At 43.4% G+C, this 17,508-nt stretch overlaps 1 protein-coding gene across 2 annotated transcripts in view; it reads left to right on the forward strand.

The window, feature by feature from the left end:
• Positions 1 to 17,508, forward strand: part of PRKCQ (protein kinase C theta) — a 145,912-nt gene that overhangs the window by 100,920 nt on the left and 27,484 nt on the right. For both annotated transcript variants that reach the window (XM_062211424.1, XM_062211425.1), the window contains 2 exons: positions 15,258 to 15,349; positions 16,763 to 16,825. In XM_062211424.1, the coding sequence (XP_062067408.1) occupies positions 15,258 to 15,349; positions 16,763 to 16,825 (155 nt within the window). The remainder of the gene's footprint in view (positions 1 to 15,257; positions 15,350 to 16,762; positions 16,826 to 17,508) is intronic.

Consider the following 17,508-nt stretch of genomic DNA (forward strand, 5'->3'; position numbering starts at 1 on the left):
AAATGACCAGATTTGAATGAATTTTTTTTAAAGATTTTATTTATTTATTTGAAAGGCAGAGTTACAGAGAGGCGGAGGCAGAGAAAGAGAAAGAGGTCTTCCGTCCACTGGTTCTCTTCCCCGATGGTCGCAATAGCAGGAGCTATGCCAATCCGAAGCCAGGAGCCAGGAGCTTCTTCTAGGTCTCCCACATGGGTCAGGGGCCCAAAGACTTGGGCCATCTTCTGCTGCTTTCCCAGGCTATAGCAGAGAGCTGGATGGGAAGTGGAGCTGCTGGGACTCAAACTGGTGCCCATATGGGATGCTGGCACTGCAGACAGCAGCTTTACCCACTTTGCTACAGCACCAGCCCCCAAATGAATTTTTTACAAAGAAAGAAAGATAGGCACCCAGCCATCTCCATTCCAACATATACTTTAAAATGAAGAAAATAAGCTAAATCTATACTTTTATTTAGGGCTTACATTGTGCCAAATCATTTACTAGGAACCATGAATATATTATCTCAGTTAATTCTGACAGCCACAACAATGTCCATATTAGTATTCCTGCTTTGCCCATGAGAAAACTAAGGCTGTTTAGAAAGATGAATTTCACTAGGGTTGTTCAACAGGTTACTGGGGACAATGTTCAATCTTATATCTCTGTCCAAATATTAATCCCCTATACTTTCATTATGTTTAAGTACCTTAGTGACATGTCACATCTGTAAAAAGCTAAATGTCCTACTACAGGGCAATTGTAATCAAAACAGCATGGTACTGGTACAGAAACAGATGGACAGACCAATGGAACAGAATAAAAACACCAGAAATCAATCCAAACATCTACAGCCAACTTATATTTGATCAAGGATCTAATACCAATTTCTGGAGTAAGGACAGTCTATTCAATAAATGGTGCGGGGAAAACTGGATTTCCACGTGCAGAAGCATGAAGCAAGACCCCTACCTTACACTTTACACAAAAATCCACTCAACATGGATTAAAGACCTAAATCTATGACCCAACACCATCAAATTACTAGAGAGCATTGGAGAAACCCTGCAAGATATTGGCACCGGCAAAGACTTCCTGGAAAAGACCCTGGAGGTGTAGGCAGTCAAAGCCAAAATTAACATTTGGGATTGCATCAGATTGAGAAGTTTCTGTACTGCAAAAGAAACAGGAGAGTGAAGAGGCAACTGACAGAATGGGAAAAAATATTTGCAAACTATGCAACAGATAAAGGATTAATAACCAGAATCTACAAAGAGATCAAGAAACTCCACAACAACAAAACAAACAACCCACTTAAGAGATGGGCGCCGGCACACCGGGTTCTAGTCCCGGTCGGGGCACCGATCCTGTCCCTGTTGCCCCTCTTCCAGGCCAGCTCTCTGCTGTGGCCAGGGAGTGCAGTGGAGGATGGCCCAAGTTCTTGGGCCCTGCACCCCATGGGAGACCAGGAGAAGCACCTGGCTCCTGCCATCGGACCGGCGCAGTGCGCCGGCCGCAGCGCGCCTACCGCGGCAGCCATTGGAGGGTGAACCAACGGCAAAGGAAGACCTTTCTCTCTATCTCTCTCTCTCTCACTGTCCACTCTGCCTGTCAAAAATTTAAAAAAAAAAAAAAAAGAGGAAATCCAAATGGCCAACAGGCACATGAAAAAATGTTCAGGAGCACTAGCAATCAAGGAAATGCAAATCAAAACCACAATGAGGTTTCACCTCACCCCGGTGAGAATGGCTACATTCAGAAATCTACCAACAACAGATGCTGGCGAGGATGTGGGGAAAAAGGGACACTAACCCACTGTTGATTGGAATGCAAACTGGTAAAGCCACTATGGAAGTCAATCTGGAGATTCCTCAGAAACCTGAACATAACCCTACCATACAACCCAGCCATCCCACTCTTTGGAATTTACCCAAAGGAAATTAAATTGGCAAACAAAAAAGCCTTAATGTTTATTGCAGCTCAATTCACAATAGCTAAGACCTGGAATCAACCTAAATGCCCATCAACAGTAGACTGGATAAAGAAATGATGGGATATGTACTCTATAGAATACTATACAGCGGTAAAAAACAAAGAAATCTGGTCATTTGCAACAAAATGGAGGAATCTGGAAAACATTATGCTGAGTGAAATAAGCCAGTCCCAAAGGGACAAATATCATATGTTCTCCCTGATCAGTGACAAATAACCAAGCACCAAAAAGGAAACCTGTTGAAGTGAAATGAATGCTATGAGAAACGGTGACTTGATCAGCCCTTGCCCTGACTGTTGATGAACAACTTAATACGTTATCCCTCTTAGTATTTTTTTGTTTGTTCTACTTAATACTATTGGTTGAATTCTGTAATTAATACACAGTTATCCTTAAGTGTTGAAACTTAACTGAAAAGTGATCCCTATTAAATATAAGAGTGGGAATAAGAGAGGGAAGAGATGTACAATTTGGGACATGCTCAAGCTGACTTGCCCCAAATGGTAGAGTTATAAACGTGCCAGGGGATTTCCAATTCAATCCCATCAAGGTGGCATGTACCAATGCCATCTCACTAGTCCAAGTGATCAATTTCTGTTCACAATTGTTCATAATGGTAGGACTGAGAGTCAAAGGGATCACATAAACAAGACTAGTGCATGCAAATACTAACCGATAGAATAAAAAAGGGAGAGAACAGTCCAACAGGGGAAGTGAGATACACAGCAGATTCATAGAATGGTGGATGTCCTAAACAGCACTCTGGCCTCAGAATAAGCCCTTAAGGCATTCAGATCTGGCTGAAAAGCCCATGAGAGTATTTCAGGCATGGAAAGCCAAGACACTCTGTCCAAAAAAAAAAAAAAAAATGACGTAAATGAAAGATCTCTGCGAGTGCGATCCCAGTGGAAAGAACACGTCATCAAAGAAGGAGGGAAGGAGGTACCTTTCTCTGAAGAGAGGAGAGAACTTCCACTTTGACTATGAGCTTGTCTAAATATGATCAGAGTTGGTGAACTCAAGAGGCTTCTATAGCCTTGGCAACTCATGACAAGAGCCTCGGGTGATTACTGACGTCATAAACAAGAGTGTCAATTTGTTAAGTCAACAACAGGAGTCACTGTGCACTTACTCCTCATGTAGGATCTCTGTCCTTAATGTGCTGTACATTGTGATTTAATGCTATAACTAGTACTCCAACAGTATTTTTTACTTTGTGTTTCTATGTGGGTGCAAACTGTTGAAATCTTTACTTAATATATACTAAACTGATCTTCTGTATATAAAGAGAATTGAAAATGAATCTTGATGTGAATGGAAGGGGAGAGAGAGCGGGAAAGGGGAGGGTTGCGGGTGGGAGGGAAGTTACGGGGGCGGGGAGAAAGCCATTGTAATCCATAAGCTGTACTTTGGAAATTTATATTCATTAAATAAAAGTTAAAAAAAAATCTAAATGTCCACCTACAAGGAAGAAAAAAAAACTGATAAACAGAATTTTCCCCTCTTTTTAATTATGCTAGATTAAAAGAAAGATCAATAATTCAAATATCCAAAGTTTGTCTAATATATCTCTGATAAAACTATGGACAAATGAAGATGGTTTCTTGCCAAACTTTATTTGGAAATAATGCATCTAACACTGTCAGAGTGCTGTTTATTTCTTTTAAGAGTGAGTTATTTATTTAAAAGGCAGAGTGACAGAGAGAGAGGGAGAAACAGAGAGATCTTCCATGCAACGGTTCAATCTCCATATTCTCCCAACAACCTGGGCTGGGCTAGGCTAGGTCAAAGCCAGGATCAGAAAGTCCATCCAGGTCTCCCAGTGGTGGCAAGACCCCAACTACTTGAGCCATCATCTGTGTTCTCTTGAGTGCAATAGCAGAAAGCTGTATCTGAAGCTGAGTTGCTGGACCTAAAACCAGCACTCCAATATGGTAATCAGATGTCCTACGAAGTAGCTCAACCCACTGTGCCACAAGGCTGGCCGCACTGGGTTTTTTTTTTTTTTTTTTTTTTTTTTTGGAAATAATTGTGACTTAGAAGTTATAAGTGAATTATTCACATTTGTGTCTGCCTTCATTTGTGTCTTTTGAGTTCTTAAAGGTCTATCTATATTCAAGCCTAAAACTAATTTAAGTGTTACAGAAGCAGATGCTAAGCCTAGTAGTTAAGATGCTGGTTATGTCCATGGTGGACATATGCTGGACATGTCCATGTCCTTGAGTGCCTGGGTTTGATTCCCAGCTCTGGCTCCTGACTGCAGTGTCTCACTGATGTGCACCCTAGGAGGCAGCATGATGGCTCCAATATATAAATGGGTTGCAGCCACCTAGGCGGGAAACCTGTGTTGAGTTTCCCGTTCCTAACTTCAGCCTGTTCACTTATCTGTCTGTCTTTCAGCCTCTCAAGTAAATTATTAAAAACAAACATGTAACAACTCCATAGCTTCAGGGAGCTTCAGATCCTCCGAGAACTCTGAGTCTTCCTGGGTTGAATCTGAGTGAAGGTGGCTGTGGCTTTGCAGGTGTCGGTGTGGCATCTCCCCAGCACAATGCCTGGAGCCAGAACTTCATAGACTTGACACCACGGCCCTCCACCTCCACACTCCCAGCAAGAGCCAGCTGAACATGCTGTGTCAGTATTACCTTGAAATTTCTCTTTCATGAAAAAGAAAACAGAGTTTCACTTCCTAATGATAGTGCACACAAAGCTTGACTTCCGGCTCTGGCCCCACCTAATGGTTCTTCGCCACATTGCTTCTCCCTCTGTGCCTCCAAAAGGACAATGTGACAAAGATTGCACTTGGCAGAGAAGTCTCTTATGGAGAAAGCACCGTACTAACTGCAAGATTTACTATTATCATTATCTGAGATAAAAATGGCAGTTTTTAAAAACTGTGTCATTCTGGTATTTCCAGGGTTTGAAGTGCAAACTCCATTTATGATTGACAGAAGTTGTTTAATTTAAAGGAGTTTGTTCAGAATCTGCCTCAACTAAAACTCTCAAACACTCTGCAGTCTATAACCCTCCCCTCCTGCATTGAATTAGGAGCCCTGGTAACTGTCACAATTTTAGCAAGGAAAAGAAAAAACATGTAAGCCATGTCCTCAAAAAGACTTGTCCCTGCACTAAGACTGAACTTCATGCCTCCCCCATTTGTAGGTGCCTTGAGAGTTTTCTGATGCCATTGTCATTTCAGAAACTGCAGATCTCCTAGATGTGCTTCCCAACACCCCTTTTGTGCAACAAAACCCATTTGGTCAATGTTAAACTTACTGCACATTTACAAAAATCCGTAGATTTTCTGTAGATGTAATTTAACATTGCACTCAAAGTTTGGATGAAGGTTTTCCCATCTAAAAACACAGGAGATAATGATATGCATGAAAAAAATACTCAGGAATTCTTAGCCTATAAGAAAACAATGCCCAGTACCATCTGAAATGCCCCATCCTTCTTTCCACACCTGCTTTTTAAAGCCACAGATATTTTCTCACTGTTCTGTGACTCATGTCTCTTCAAGGCTCATAGGCCTGTGTTGTTAGTCTATTCCTTTGTCAGCTACACCCACAAAACCTGCAAAAGTGCTACCATGTGCTTCCCAAAAAGACTGCACATTTGCTATCTCCTTCCCAGTTTTGTAGAAAAGTGCCTCCCGATTCGGAATCTACTCCCCATGCTTTGAGAGCTCACTCAAGATCTACCTCCTCTTCCATCCATCGACCGCTTTCACATGCACTAAATCACACTTGGCTACCGTTACCATTCATTCACTCAGGCTCCTTACCTGACTCAGAGAGATGACTGGCTTTGTTCCGGCATGTGTTGGGTCTTTTCTGTGACTTCTTTCATGTGCACTTTTTCTTTTTATCCAGTGGAATAATACCCTAATACCCACTAGGATGTTGAGAAGCATTTTTCTTTTTTTTTTTTTTCATTTTCCCATGGAATTCTAGCTAATGTTCAGGGGAGGGTAGAGGGAAGAAAAATAATTTACAGTTCTTACAGTAAATTACATTGGCTGACTGTAGCATCTCTTCTGGAATCTCAGGTCCTGAACCAAATTGCAGAGCAAAAGAAATCTGTCCTCGATGGGCCCTTTGCCCGCCTCTTGTGGCTTTAAGTCCCAATATTGTCCCCAGCACCTGGGAGTCCACATGAAGCTTCTTGATCTCTACTTTGATCCCCAAATCATGCTTTCCTTGTCCCCCCCCCCCATTAAGATGAGTGTCTCTTCAATGTCCTCTTCTCCCATACGAGGCTTGAAGAAGAGACATCATAAATACCAATGGGGTGGGCTGTTTAACACATGTTGTCCCAGCCAATATTTCTTCTTAAAATGTGGCACTTAGAGGCACAGTTCCTTATTAAGCAAAGCTTGCTTTGCGATTTGAGGTGATCATAGTACATGCCCCCAGGAGGTGGTAATTGTAGGGTTCTTTAATGTTAACCCTGGGGATATTCTGAGAGTTGGAGTGGCCCTTTTGAAAGGTTAAAGTGCCAGAGCAAAGAGAAGCCCTGCTCTTAAGAAGTAAGAAGAAAAAGAGGGGAGAGGTGACAAAGAGGACACCCCTGGGGAAGTAAGAGGAGGACCAGGAGAGTTAGGGTTATTGGATGCCAGGGGAGGAAGGAATTTCAAGAGGGAGGCAGGTGTTCATGCAGAGTGATGAAGAAGTGGACAATAAAGGGAGACCGTTGGGGTGGGTATTTGGCTTGTGGGATGCCCGATTCCCACGTAGGAGTGCCTTGGTTGGCGTCCTCACTGTGCTCCTGATTGCAGCTTCCTGCCAATGCACACTCGATTGAGCCCTTGCCACCCATGTGGGAAACCCACATAGAGTTTCTGGCCTGTCCCAGCCCTTAGGAGGTATGGAATATGTTACATGATCAAGGAATGGGTAAAGAGTGATTAGCAGGCAGGCAGGTTCTGTGATAATATAAAATCCTCCAGAAAACGAGGGTCAAAAGATGGAAGCTTGTTATGAACCCAGGGCTTATGGGATGACAGTTGGGGAACTGCTTGAGACATAAAAAGGAAGAACCAGACCAAATGGAGGCTGTACGATCTGCAGCTTTTTCTCTCTCTTTTTTTTTTTAAGGCTTCTTTCACTTAGAAACTTGTGTGGAAGTCTTCTCTTGGCATAGAATTCAATTATTTCAATTACTCACTACTATTGCTCGGCACAGATGTCCCACAGTTGGTTTCTTCCTTCACTGGTTGAGGTGCATCGTGGTTGATCGTGATAACTAATTTGATGAGCTGTGTGCATTTGCTTTTCTAATGATGATAGACACCCCAGATAAAGACTTGTAGTGTGCAAAGTTTTTCTACAGGTTGTCAGGTTGTGCTCATGTTGCAGGTATGGAAATCAAGATCCAAAGAAGATAAACCTCGCTAATCACAACCGAGTGCTCTTTGTAACTGTCAATCAATACAATTGGTAAAGCTGAGGTTTCAAGACATCAACACCCCAGATCCAACTTACAGCTCTTTTCTCTTTTTTTTTTAAAGATTTTATTTATTTATTTGAGAGGTAGAGTTATAGAAAGTGAGAGGGAGAGACAGAAAGGTCTTCCATCTGATTGTTCACTCCCCAAGTGGCCACAATGACCAGAGCTGAGCAGATCTGAAGCCAGAAGCCAGGAGCTTCTTCAGGATCTCCCACGCGGGTGCAGGGGCCCAAGCACTCGGGCCACCTTCTACTGCTTTCCCAGGCCATAGTAGAGAGCTGGATCGGAAGAGGAGAAGTGGAGACAAGAACCAGCATTCATATGGGATGCCAGCACTGCAGGTGGCTTTACCCAATGCACCACAGCGCTGGCCCCAACAGTTCTTTTCTTTTCTTCTTTCTTTCCCAAGAATTCTATTTCTTTTTCTTCTCTTCCTACCTTGTTTTTCTGGAGAGGTGGTCTATATTACTGACTTCATTTGATCCTTAGAAAGTTCTCCGTGCATTTTGAAAGTTATTTGTTATTGACTTGATAAAAATCATTAGCTAATTTCTTTCATGCTCAATTTCTCAATTATTCTATTCACATTTTGGGACTGTTTTCTTTTTTACTCAATATGTGATTAGCTATATTGAGGTATTTATTACTGAATAATTTTCCATGATCTTTCTTCTCATTCTCTTTGAAAAATGTCATCAGTGTGAGGAGAAAACAGGATAGAAGAAAGATGTATTAAGTAACTTTTGAGCCTAATTTTACAATTCCCCCTTCACTCATTCTAGAATCATCACAAAATATCCTTTATCTCCCAGTCTAAAGAATTCTCCCATGGGGCTGGCACTGTGGCATAGCGAATAAAGCCACTGCCTGCAGTGCACTTCCCATATAGACACCAATTCAAGTCCTGGCTACTCCACTTCCAATACGGCTCTCTGCTATGGCTTGAGAAAACAGTAGAAGATGGCCCAAGTCTTTGGGCCCCTGACCCATGTGGGAGACCCAGAAGAAGCTCCTGGCTCCTGGCTTCGGATTGGCGTAGCTCCTGCTATTGCGACCATCTGGGGAGAGATACAGTGGACGGAAGACCTCTTTCTCTGCCTCTGCCTCTCTGTAACTCTGCCTTTCAAATAAACATGGGATGCCAGTACCACAGGCAGAGACTTAACCTACTATACCACAGCATTGGCCCCAGGATCACCTCTTACTATAATTGCAACATTGAGTCTGAAGTCCCACCTCAATACCTATTTGAACCCATCATTGAGTCAAAGCCTCATTCTGCACCCTCTCTGAAATTTACATATTGGCTAAAATGGATGGCTCTAACTCTTCCTTGCACTTTTGGGAATTTGCTCTCCAATAGTAGCCTAAATCTGAACAGGGATAGCACTCTGCTTAGCAAATACTGAGCCTCTATCCCATATAATGATAGCTGACAAAGAACCTCAGAAAGGAAATAAAACACTTGCTTGTAAGTTTTGAGAAATTAAATTCATTAAAATTTTCTCTAGTTATAACAGTAATAATGTCGAGTACTTGTATACTCTAAAATGATAAAATACACAGACTTCATCTAAAAAAGAGTTAATTGTAGTCATAGTATTCAAAGATACACAGAGGCAGGATTTTTGAGTATTTCCTTTTATCTTTTATTCTATTTGCAACTTCATGGGAATGATAATTTAGTGATTTTAAAACCTTCAGAGTAGTCCATTGTTACATCAAACCCTTATTCCTTAAAACACGCCCTTCATGTTAAAACAAACTATTCCTCTTGCATGGCTGGCGAATGTGTAGTCCTCACTGTGGATGTATGTATACTGCTTATGCCAACTATAGTAATCAATATAACAACCTCTGACATTTACATTGTGCATTGCATAGTTTAGCTCAGTTTATGTTCACCAACAGCCCTATGAAGTGGATGCAACATTATCCCCATTTTACAGATAAGGAAAATGAGGTTACCCTAAGGAGATAAACAATCCATCACAGCCTAATGGTTGTTAAGTAGAGGAGCCAAGATTTTGCTAAAGTGCCTCTCATAGAGACCTAACCACAGCAAGGGAAACCTTGAAATTTATGAAATGAAGTACTTTTGGTTGTGAAAGAAAATAATTTAGGCTAGTAAATACCAACTGAGCCTGAGTCTCCATCACAAGGTACAGAACTCTAGAAATCCAAGTGCATTGTTTCTGATACGTATTTATGAATCCATTGAAGTTAGTGAATTTCACTAATTAGATTTTACAGTAAAAATATGAATAGATGGGGGCCAGTGTTGTAACATAGTAGATAAAGCCACCATCTGCAATGCTGGCATCCCCTATTAGCACCTGCTCAAGACCCAGCTGCTCAACTTCCAATCCAGCTCCCTGCTAATGTACCTGGAAAAGCAGTGGAAGATGGCCCAACTCCTTGGGCCCCGCACCCAGTGGGAGAACCAGAGGAAGCTCTCGGCTCCTGGCTTTGGCCTGCCCCAGCTCTGGCCGTTGCAGCCATTTGGGGAGTGAACCAGAGGATGAAAGATCTCTCTCTCTCTCTCTCTCTCTCTCTCTCTCTCCTCCCCCACTGTGTAAATTCTACCTTTCAAATAAATAAATAAATCTTTTTTGAAATAAATGCATATATATAAACCCCAATAAATGAATTTACTAGTCTGTAGAACTCTCTCTCTCTCTCTCCCCCCCCACACACACACACACTACATTTAGATTTACATAGTGATATCTAAATATAGTGCAGAAATTATTATCTGTTGGATTTTTATGGTGTATATTTATGAAAAGGAGATAAACCCATTTTTCTAGGGTGCCTTAATTTATAGTTCAACATAAAGGGGAAAAAAGAATGCCAAATTCAGAATTGTTTCAGAGTTCCTAAGTTTTCTTTTTTTTTTAAGATTTATTTATTTATTTGAAAGAGTTTCAGAGAGGGGGGAGAATCAGAGAGAAGGAGAGAGAAAGAGAAAGAGAGTTCCTCCATTCACTGATTCACTCCCCAGATGTCCACAACAGCAACAGCTAGGCCAGGCCAAAGCCAGGAGCCAGGAGCTTCCTCTTGGTCTCCTATGTGGGTGCAGGTGCCCAAGTACCTAGGCCATACATCCTCCGTTGCTTTCCCAGGCACATTAGCAGGGAGCTGGGTCAGAAGTGGAACAACTGGGAATTGAACTGGTGCCCATAAGGGATGCTGGTGCTGTAGGTGGCGGCTTTACCCACCATGGCACAGTGCAGGTCCCAGAGCTTCCAAATTTCAAGCACACTTAAGAAACTGAGAGTTGAAGTGAACACACTGACGTCCCACATGTAAGTACACCAGGGAGCCATCCAGATGAGCTGCCCTGGCTGTCGTCCATATGCCCAGCAGTGTGTTCCCCTGAGAATGCAAGTTCAACCCCCACCTGGGACACCCGGTTCCCACCAAGCAGGTGCTGGAGCAGCCCTGCCCCCAGCTTTGTGGTCTTCTTCGAGACACAGAAACTGCCTTTCCTCATATCACAAGACTATAAATGTCAAAAAAAAAGAGTCACCTCTCACAGTTTGTAGTCCTCAGCTCCAGCCCGGTGGGGGATGTGTGCATCTTTTCTTCGTCAGCAGACAGGAGAGCCTAACCCTGCTGTGGGAGCCCACACTCTGAAGGGGGTCCCCACCTCAACTCCTGATGTACATGAGCACTCACAGTGCTGCTGGCCTAAGCAAAAAGGATGGCAGTCACGAGACAGAGGTTCAAGGGCAAAGTCTGGGATAAAATTCGACCAGGATAACTCAAAGCATCTGACCCTAAAAACTGCTAAAATCAATATGTTGCACCTGTCATTTAAAAATTGATTTTTGTAGTTCATGGGTCAGCAAACTATTTAAATAATTTTATTCTTTTTAAAAAGATTTATTTATTATTTGAAAGGCAGAGTTACAGAGAGAGAAAGAGAGAGCGGAGAGACAGCGGAGAGACAGAGAGAGACAGGACGGGGGGGGGGGGTGTCTTCAATCTACTGGTTCACTCCCCAGATGGCTGCAACACCCAGGGCTGGGCCAGGAACCAGGAGCCAGGATCTTCGTCTGATCTCCCACAAGGGTACAGGGGCCCAAGTATTTGGACCATCTTCTGCTGTTTTCCTGGGTGCATTAGCAGGGAGCTGGCTTGGAAGTGAAGTAGCCAGGACTTGAACCAGTGGCCATATGGGATGCTAACTTGCAGGGTTTACCTGCTACGCCACAGCGCCAGCCCCACAATTTTATTTTTCTATATGGCTTTTACCTCCTGTTCTCACTTTTACCAGATTAAGTAACTTTGACAGTGACATTTTATAAAGTTAACAAAGGAAATGAATACAAAAGAAAATGGAGTTTAGAGTCTCCCAAAGTGATATCGTATCTTTCTATAAGCACACAGGAAAACACAAACCACTGTTCCATCAGTCAGATGATGAAAGATCTTCTTAGGATCTCTGAAAAGTACAGTACTTTGTACCCCAATACACAGAACTGCCTGTTTAGAAATACTAGCCTTGTTGAATGTTTGACAACACTGAATATATATATTTAAGAGATCTTTTAAGACTATAATAAATACATTTTTTAAGACTCTGGTGGGAAAACAAACACAAGAGAGTCAGATTTTGAGGTACCCATCTACTTACTGAGTATCAACCTTGATTATTGTCTTCATTTGTCTGACAACCACAGCAAAGCAATAAACAACTGTGGTACTCTCGTTTTTATAAGCAAAGACACTCGTTTTGTTGGTTTTGCATACAGAGCGTCATGCCAGCCACGAGTGTATCTGGAAACTCGAAGGTTGATAAATAAGCAAACATTATTGAATGGTGGGTCACTTTCTCGCTAGCCAAGGCATGTGAGTGTTCATTCCATGAATCCCTGCCTCCAGCAAGCCTGATACAATTGTACTGTCAAGCCCTGGCTAAAAGTTACTTCATTGATGGGACAGAGCAAGCCCTGTGTTTTACTGTCTCATCAGTAAGAAGCAGGGGAGGATGGGAGCGTGATCAGAGAGCTCACTCTGGAGCGTGATCAGAGAGCTCACTCTGAAGACTGTGAGGCGTGTTAGCAGGAAGCCCTACAGGATCGCTCACTTTACAAACAAGTCAGCTTCCCTTCACACCATCCACAGAGGTTCCGAGAAACTTAGTGTGCTTCCTCCTACAGGCGCCTGGTAGAGCGAGGCAGCCTCTCTATTATCAGATGCACTTGTCCAACAAGCCATGTGACAAAATGCTGTGGTTTTACCACCAAAATAGGCAAATTAAAAAAAAAAAAACACACACACACACACATGAGCTCTTGGAATGGAGCAAGGACCCCAGAGATCAGATGCTTTGATTTCTTCCAGTCCCTTCTCAGACAGCTCTGCTGAGAATGGGACGCACACTTCAGAAGCCAATGTTACAAAGACCAGTGAAAAAGTTACCCTGCCGCCCTTGTGGTCCACCCCAAAAAGGCACTAAGCCACATTCTGCTTTTCAACCCTTGGCCTGTGGTGGGATTAATTTAAATGGCAAAGCAGACCGAGACCCTTGGGACACAGAGGTGTTTGCCGCCAGCCAATGGCCAAGCTCTGTGGGCACAGCCAGGGGACTTCCTCAACAGGAGGAAACCCTCTGACCTTTTTTTGGTGACCTTCTGAGGGGGTGGTTATGGTGAGCCGAGAGCCCATAGTTCCTACCTCCTTTGAAGAAAGAGACGAGATAAATCACTATCCTTTAATTGTACTTCAGATGTGCACTATTTCTGGTCAGAGATGTCAGTTAAGAATTTTGCCAACATAGCATCCTCTTGCTAATATTTACCTTATTACCTGGGAGACACCTCATGGATCTTGCTATAATGTGCCTAAAGTCATACTATATTTAGTTCATCTTTTCCCGGAGATAAAGGGAAAAAAAAACATAAAATATATGTTGAAAGCCAGGGGGATCATTAGGCTAGAAAGACAGCATTGAGGTAAATGGCTCCCTATTTTTCAGAGGATGAACTGAAATGCTCAGATGGTGTGGTTTTCAGCATGACACACCTGGCTAATGACTAGCCTAGCACAGAGACTAGGATTTCCACTCAGCAAATGCCATGCGTGCTCAGAGGTGTCGGCAAAGCATCCCGTCGCCCATCACCATCTCCTTGTCAGTTCTCATCCACCAGAAGAGTCATTTGCATCAGTTAATGTATTACCCGGCATAAGGAAGTGAGGACTAGACTAGTGTGTCGTTTTGCAAAATTAACCTGGACACAAGCCCCCCTTCCCTCTTGCTAGCCTGCTCGCATCTTCTCCCAGCTGGTGATTAGAATGGAAACGACAACATAGGAGGGAAACTAATTCTCTGTGTTCCTCGTCGTTTCAGAGCTATTTTCTTTCTCTGGGAAGTATTTTCTGCTGCTTCTGCTGTTGTAGCTGCTGTGTTCACTTTATTTTAGTCTATTTCCTATAATGGTAATGGCTACCAGTTATCAGGTGCATACTGAGTACCAGCTACAAGCAAGCTTTCTATAGGTTATTTAAAACTCACAGCAACACCCCGAAAGATAAAAAAAATTATAATACCACTTAACAAATAGAATTAATCTCAGGAGGGGTCAAGTAGCTTCTCTTTTATTTTTTTAAGATTTATTTTTTTATTTATTTGAAAGGCAGAGTTACAGAAAGAGGAAGAGGAAAAAGAATCTTCAATCTCCTGGTTCACTCCTCAAATGGCTGCAACGGACAGGGCTGGGCCAGGCTGAAGTCAAGAGCCAGGAGTTTCTTCTTTGTTTCCTACATGGGTGCAGGGGTCCAAGCATTTGGGCTATCCTCCACTGCTTTCCCAGGTGCATTAGCAGAGAGCTGGATTGGAAATAGAGCAGCCGGGTCTTGAACCAGTGCCCATACGGGATGCCAGCATCACAGACAGAGGCTTAACCTGCTATGCCCCTTATTCTTTTATTTATTTATTTATTGAAAGGCAGAGTTACAGAAAGAGGAGGAGGAGGGGAGGGAGGAAGGGAGAAAAAGACCAACATCTTCTTTAAAGTGACAGAAGGGCAGGATATGAACTCAGGTGTGAGTAAGAAGTCTGCTCTTCACAATGACCTTAAGTCTGATTCTTCTGGGTTTGGAGACTCCAGTCTAGAGTTCTTCCAGTGTGGTATACATTACTTTTTGATAGGGTTTTGTGGGGAAGAGGGATCAGTACAGCTGCAAATCACCTTCGCGACTCTGAGCACACCTTCCCCAGCTGCTTAAGAAAAATTAAGCCTACCACGTTTCTTTTGTAATTTTTATGACTGGGCCATTGGATTCAACTTTTAAAAGGCTTGTCTGTCCCTCAGCCATGACCCTCAAAACCCTGGTCTTGGGGCTGCGTGATGTGCATGCATGCATTTATGCTCATGTCATCACAGAGCCACCTCAAGGGACCCAGAGTGACCCTGATAAGTAGCCTCCCAAGTCTTCCACACAGAACCGCAGCCCCTGGAAAAGTAACAAGTCTCCCCATCCTGCCCACCCAAGCAGGACTTCTGCCCCTTCTCTCTTCAAGAAACCCAGACTTCCCTGGTATTCAGCCAAACCAAAGGAATAAACTGATTCCAGATGCCATCAGAAAAGGCAAAAGACAATATATCAGGTGACATTTTCAGTGCCCCTGAAAACTGGAACCCACTCTGGAAAGATTTATTGTGGAGCAGTCAGATCTTCTGTTAAGGAATCATTTTGCCAGTCATTTATTTTTCAATCAAGCTACAATTCGTTTTTAGGATATTATCTAATCTATTTAAGAGTAATCTTTGTGTGTGTGTTTTTTTAAGAAGCTAAATTGGAATTCTTTTTGTTTTTCCCCTAGGAAAATCTCTTCTTCGTGATGGAGTATCTCAATGGAGGAGACTTAATGTACCACATCCAAAGTTGCCACAAGTTTGATCTCTGCAGAGCAACGTAAGAGCCCTCTAAAGGGTTTGGGATTTTTCCATTGTTCTTGTCAGTTCCTGTGTATCCAGTGCTATTTGCCTTAGTCCCTAAGTCCTAGGACAAGGTAAACCCTTGGGACTAAGATAATCGTTTCCCAACTCGGAAAACTGAAATGTGTGTCATTTTTGCTTCATTCCTCTGTGCTTTGAAGCCAGCTGCTTGAGTTCTTAAGGGACCGCCTCAATCCCTCAGGCTTCTAAATAAGTGAGCGCAGAAGCGAAGATTTCTCCAAAAGGAAAGCATTCAAATAGAACGCAAATCCTGAAGGCGGCCTCCTGGGAAGGAGCTTTGAGCTGAGGCCCTTTGCGGGGTGCTCCGAGTGGAGCCACAAAGCATTTGGCTCCGGGGGCAGGCGAATTAGGAGACGGAAAGGCACTTACTCTTTGAGAATCCATCTTCACCTTCTTTCGCGTCAAGCACCACAGACAGCAGCGAGATGCAGGAGGCTGCATGTGCCTGATGGCACCGCAGCTGCTGGGGCCGGCAGCAGCTCCTGCTCCCCCTGCCTGCACGCTTCCTCCAAGGGGGAACAATGACCACTGTGAGTGGGCACAGCTGGGACACGGACATTCCCTGTAGACGCCTGCCTCCCAGCCCTGGCTCTGCTTCTAGCTAATGCAGACTCTGGAGTCACGGTCCGTCCCAGCTCCGTGACACAAAAGCCACCTCAGACACTTGCTATCCACTGTGTCCTACTTACATTCCAGGAAGGAATTCTTCCATGTGACCCAACGAACCTCACTTTCAGGAAACTCTCTCCTAACCGAGGATACTTCAAAAAGTTTACGGAAAAAGGAAGTGAACAGATACCACATATTTTCCATGAACTTTTTGAAGATCTTAATCGCAGCAGTAATGGTATAAACTCATTTCCTTAAAGGCTGTCTTCGTTGAAGATGAAACTTATCATATTCCATTTTCTACATCCCTTTTCCCTCCTCTTGTGCTTTGTTTCTTGCCTGGGCTAAACACTGTCAGTATGAAAATAAGCAGCCAGGGCTGTTTGGAACGGTTTGCGTAAAGGTCTCTCTGAGCTCCAAGCAGAGTTTAAAAGAGGGAAATTATTCTCTTATTGTAGTATACTAAAACTTTTAATGCTTATATGTGTTTGATAAGCCAAAAAATGACAATAGTGCAAAATATCAGAATAAGCACTAGATCGAGGCAGGACTGGGTAATAGGCCAGCCCTGTTCATGCTCTCAGCCTCCATTTTCTTATGTGTAGGATGCATAAGCGCTTCCTTGTTATGGTTAAACACAGTTAGGTGTGCGTACCCGCTAGGCAAGCACTGCAGGTATAGAAAACACCAGAACAGGTCTGGGGCATCTGCTTTGTCCCGTTAATGCATTCGTGCTGAACCTTGGCTTTCTCTCCCTCAGGTTTTATGCTGCTGAGATCATTCTCGGTCTGCAGTTCCTTCATTCCAAAGGGATTGTCTACAGGTAACGCTCTGCTCTTGGGAAGCAAATGCCCAATTCCTGGCTTTTCCTGGCCCAGTTAATTCGATCATTGTTCAGAACTGATGGGAGTGTGGCAGCAAAACACTTCCTATCAGCAGGTGGATTTTTTTTTTTTTAAGAGGGAAGGGTTTGGCTGATAGACTTAACTCCAGAAAAGGCACGGAAGTAGGAATAAGGAGGCCAGTGGAGGAATATCAAACAGATGGGTCCAGCTTTAGTGGGACGGCTGTTCCTGGGCAATGATTCACAAGAATTGGGAAATGTAAAGAAGCAGGAAACAGGGGCCGGCACTGTGGCACAGTAGGTTAATCCTCTGCCTGTGGTGCCAGCATCCCAAATGGGCGCCGGTTCTAGTCCCTGCTGCTCCTCTTCCCATCTGGCTCTCTGCTATGGCCTGGGAGAGCAATGGAGGATGGCCCAAGTCCTTGGGTCCCTGCATCCACATGGGAGACTGAAAAGAGGCACCTGGCTTCTGGCTTCGGACTGGCACAGTTCCAGCCGTTGCAACCATTTGGAGAGTGAACCAACAGTAGGAAGACCTTTCTCTCTGTCTCTTCCTCTCACTGTCTGTAACTCAACCTCTCAAATAAAAATAAAATCTTTTAAAAAAATAAAAAGAAGCAGGAAACAGCCATAATTCCCATCTGCTTGTGGATCCTTAATAA

Source organism: Lepus europaeus, chromosome 14 (genome assembly GCF_033115175.1).
Source record: "Lepus europaeus isolate LE1 chromosome 14, mLepTim1.pri, whole genome shotgun sequence".
NCBI classification, from domain to species: domain Eukaryota; kingdom Metazoa; phylum Chordata; class Mammalia; order Lagomorpha; family Leporidae; genus Lepus; species Lepus europaeus.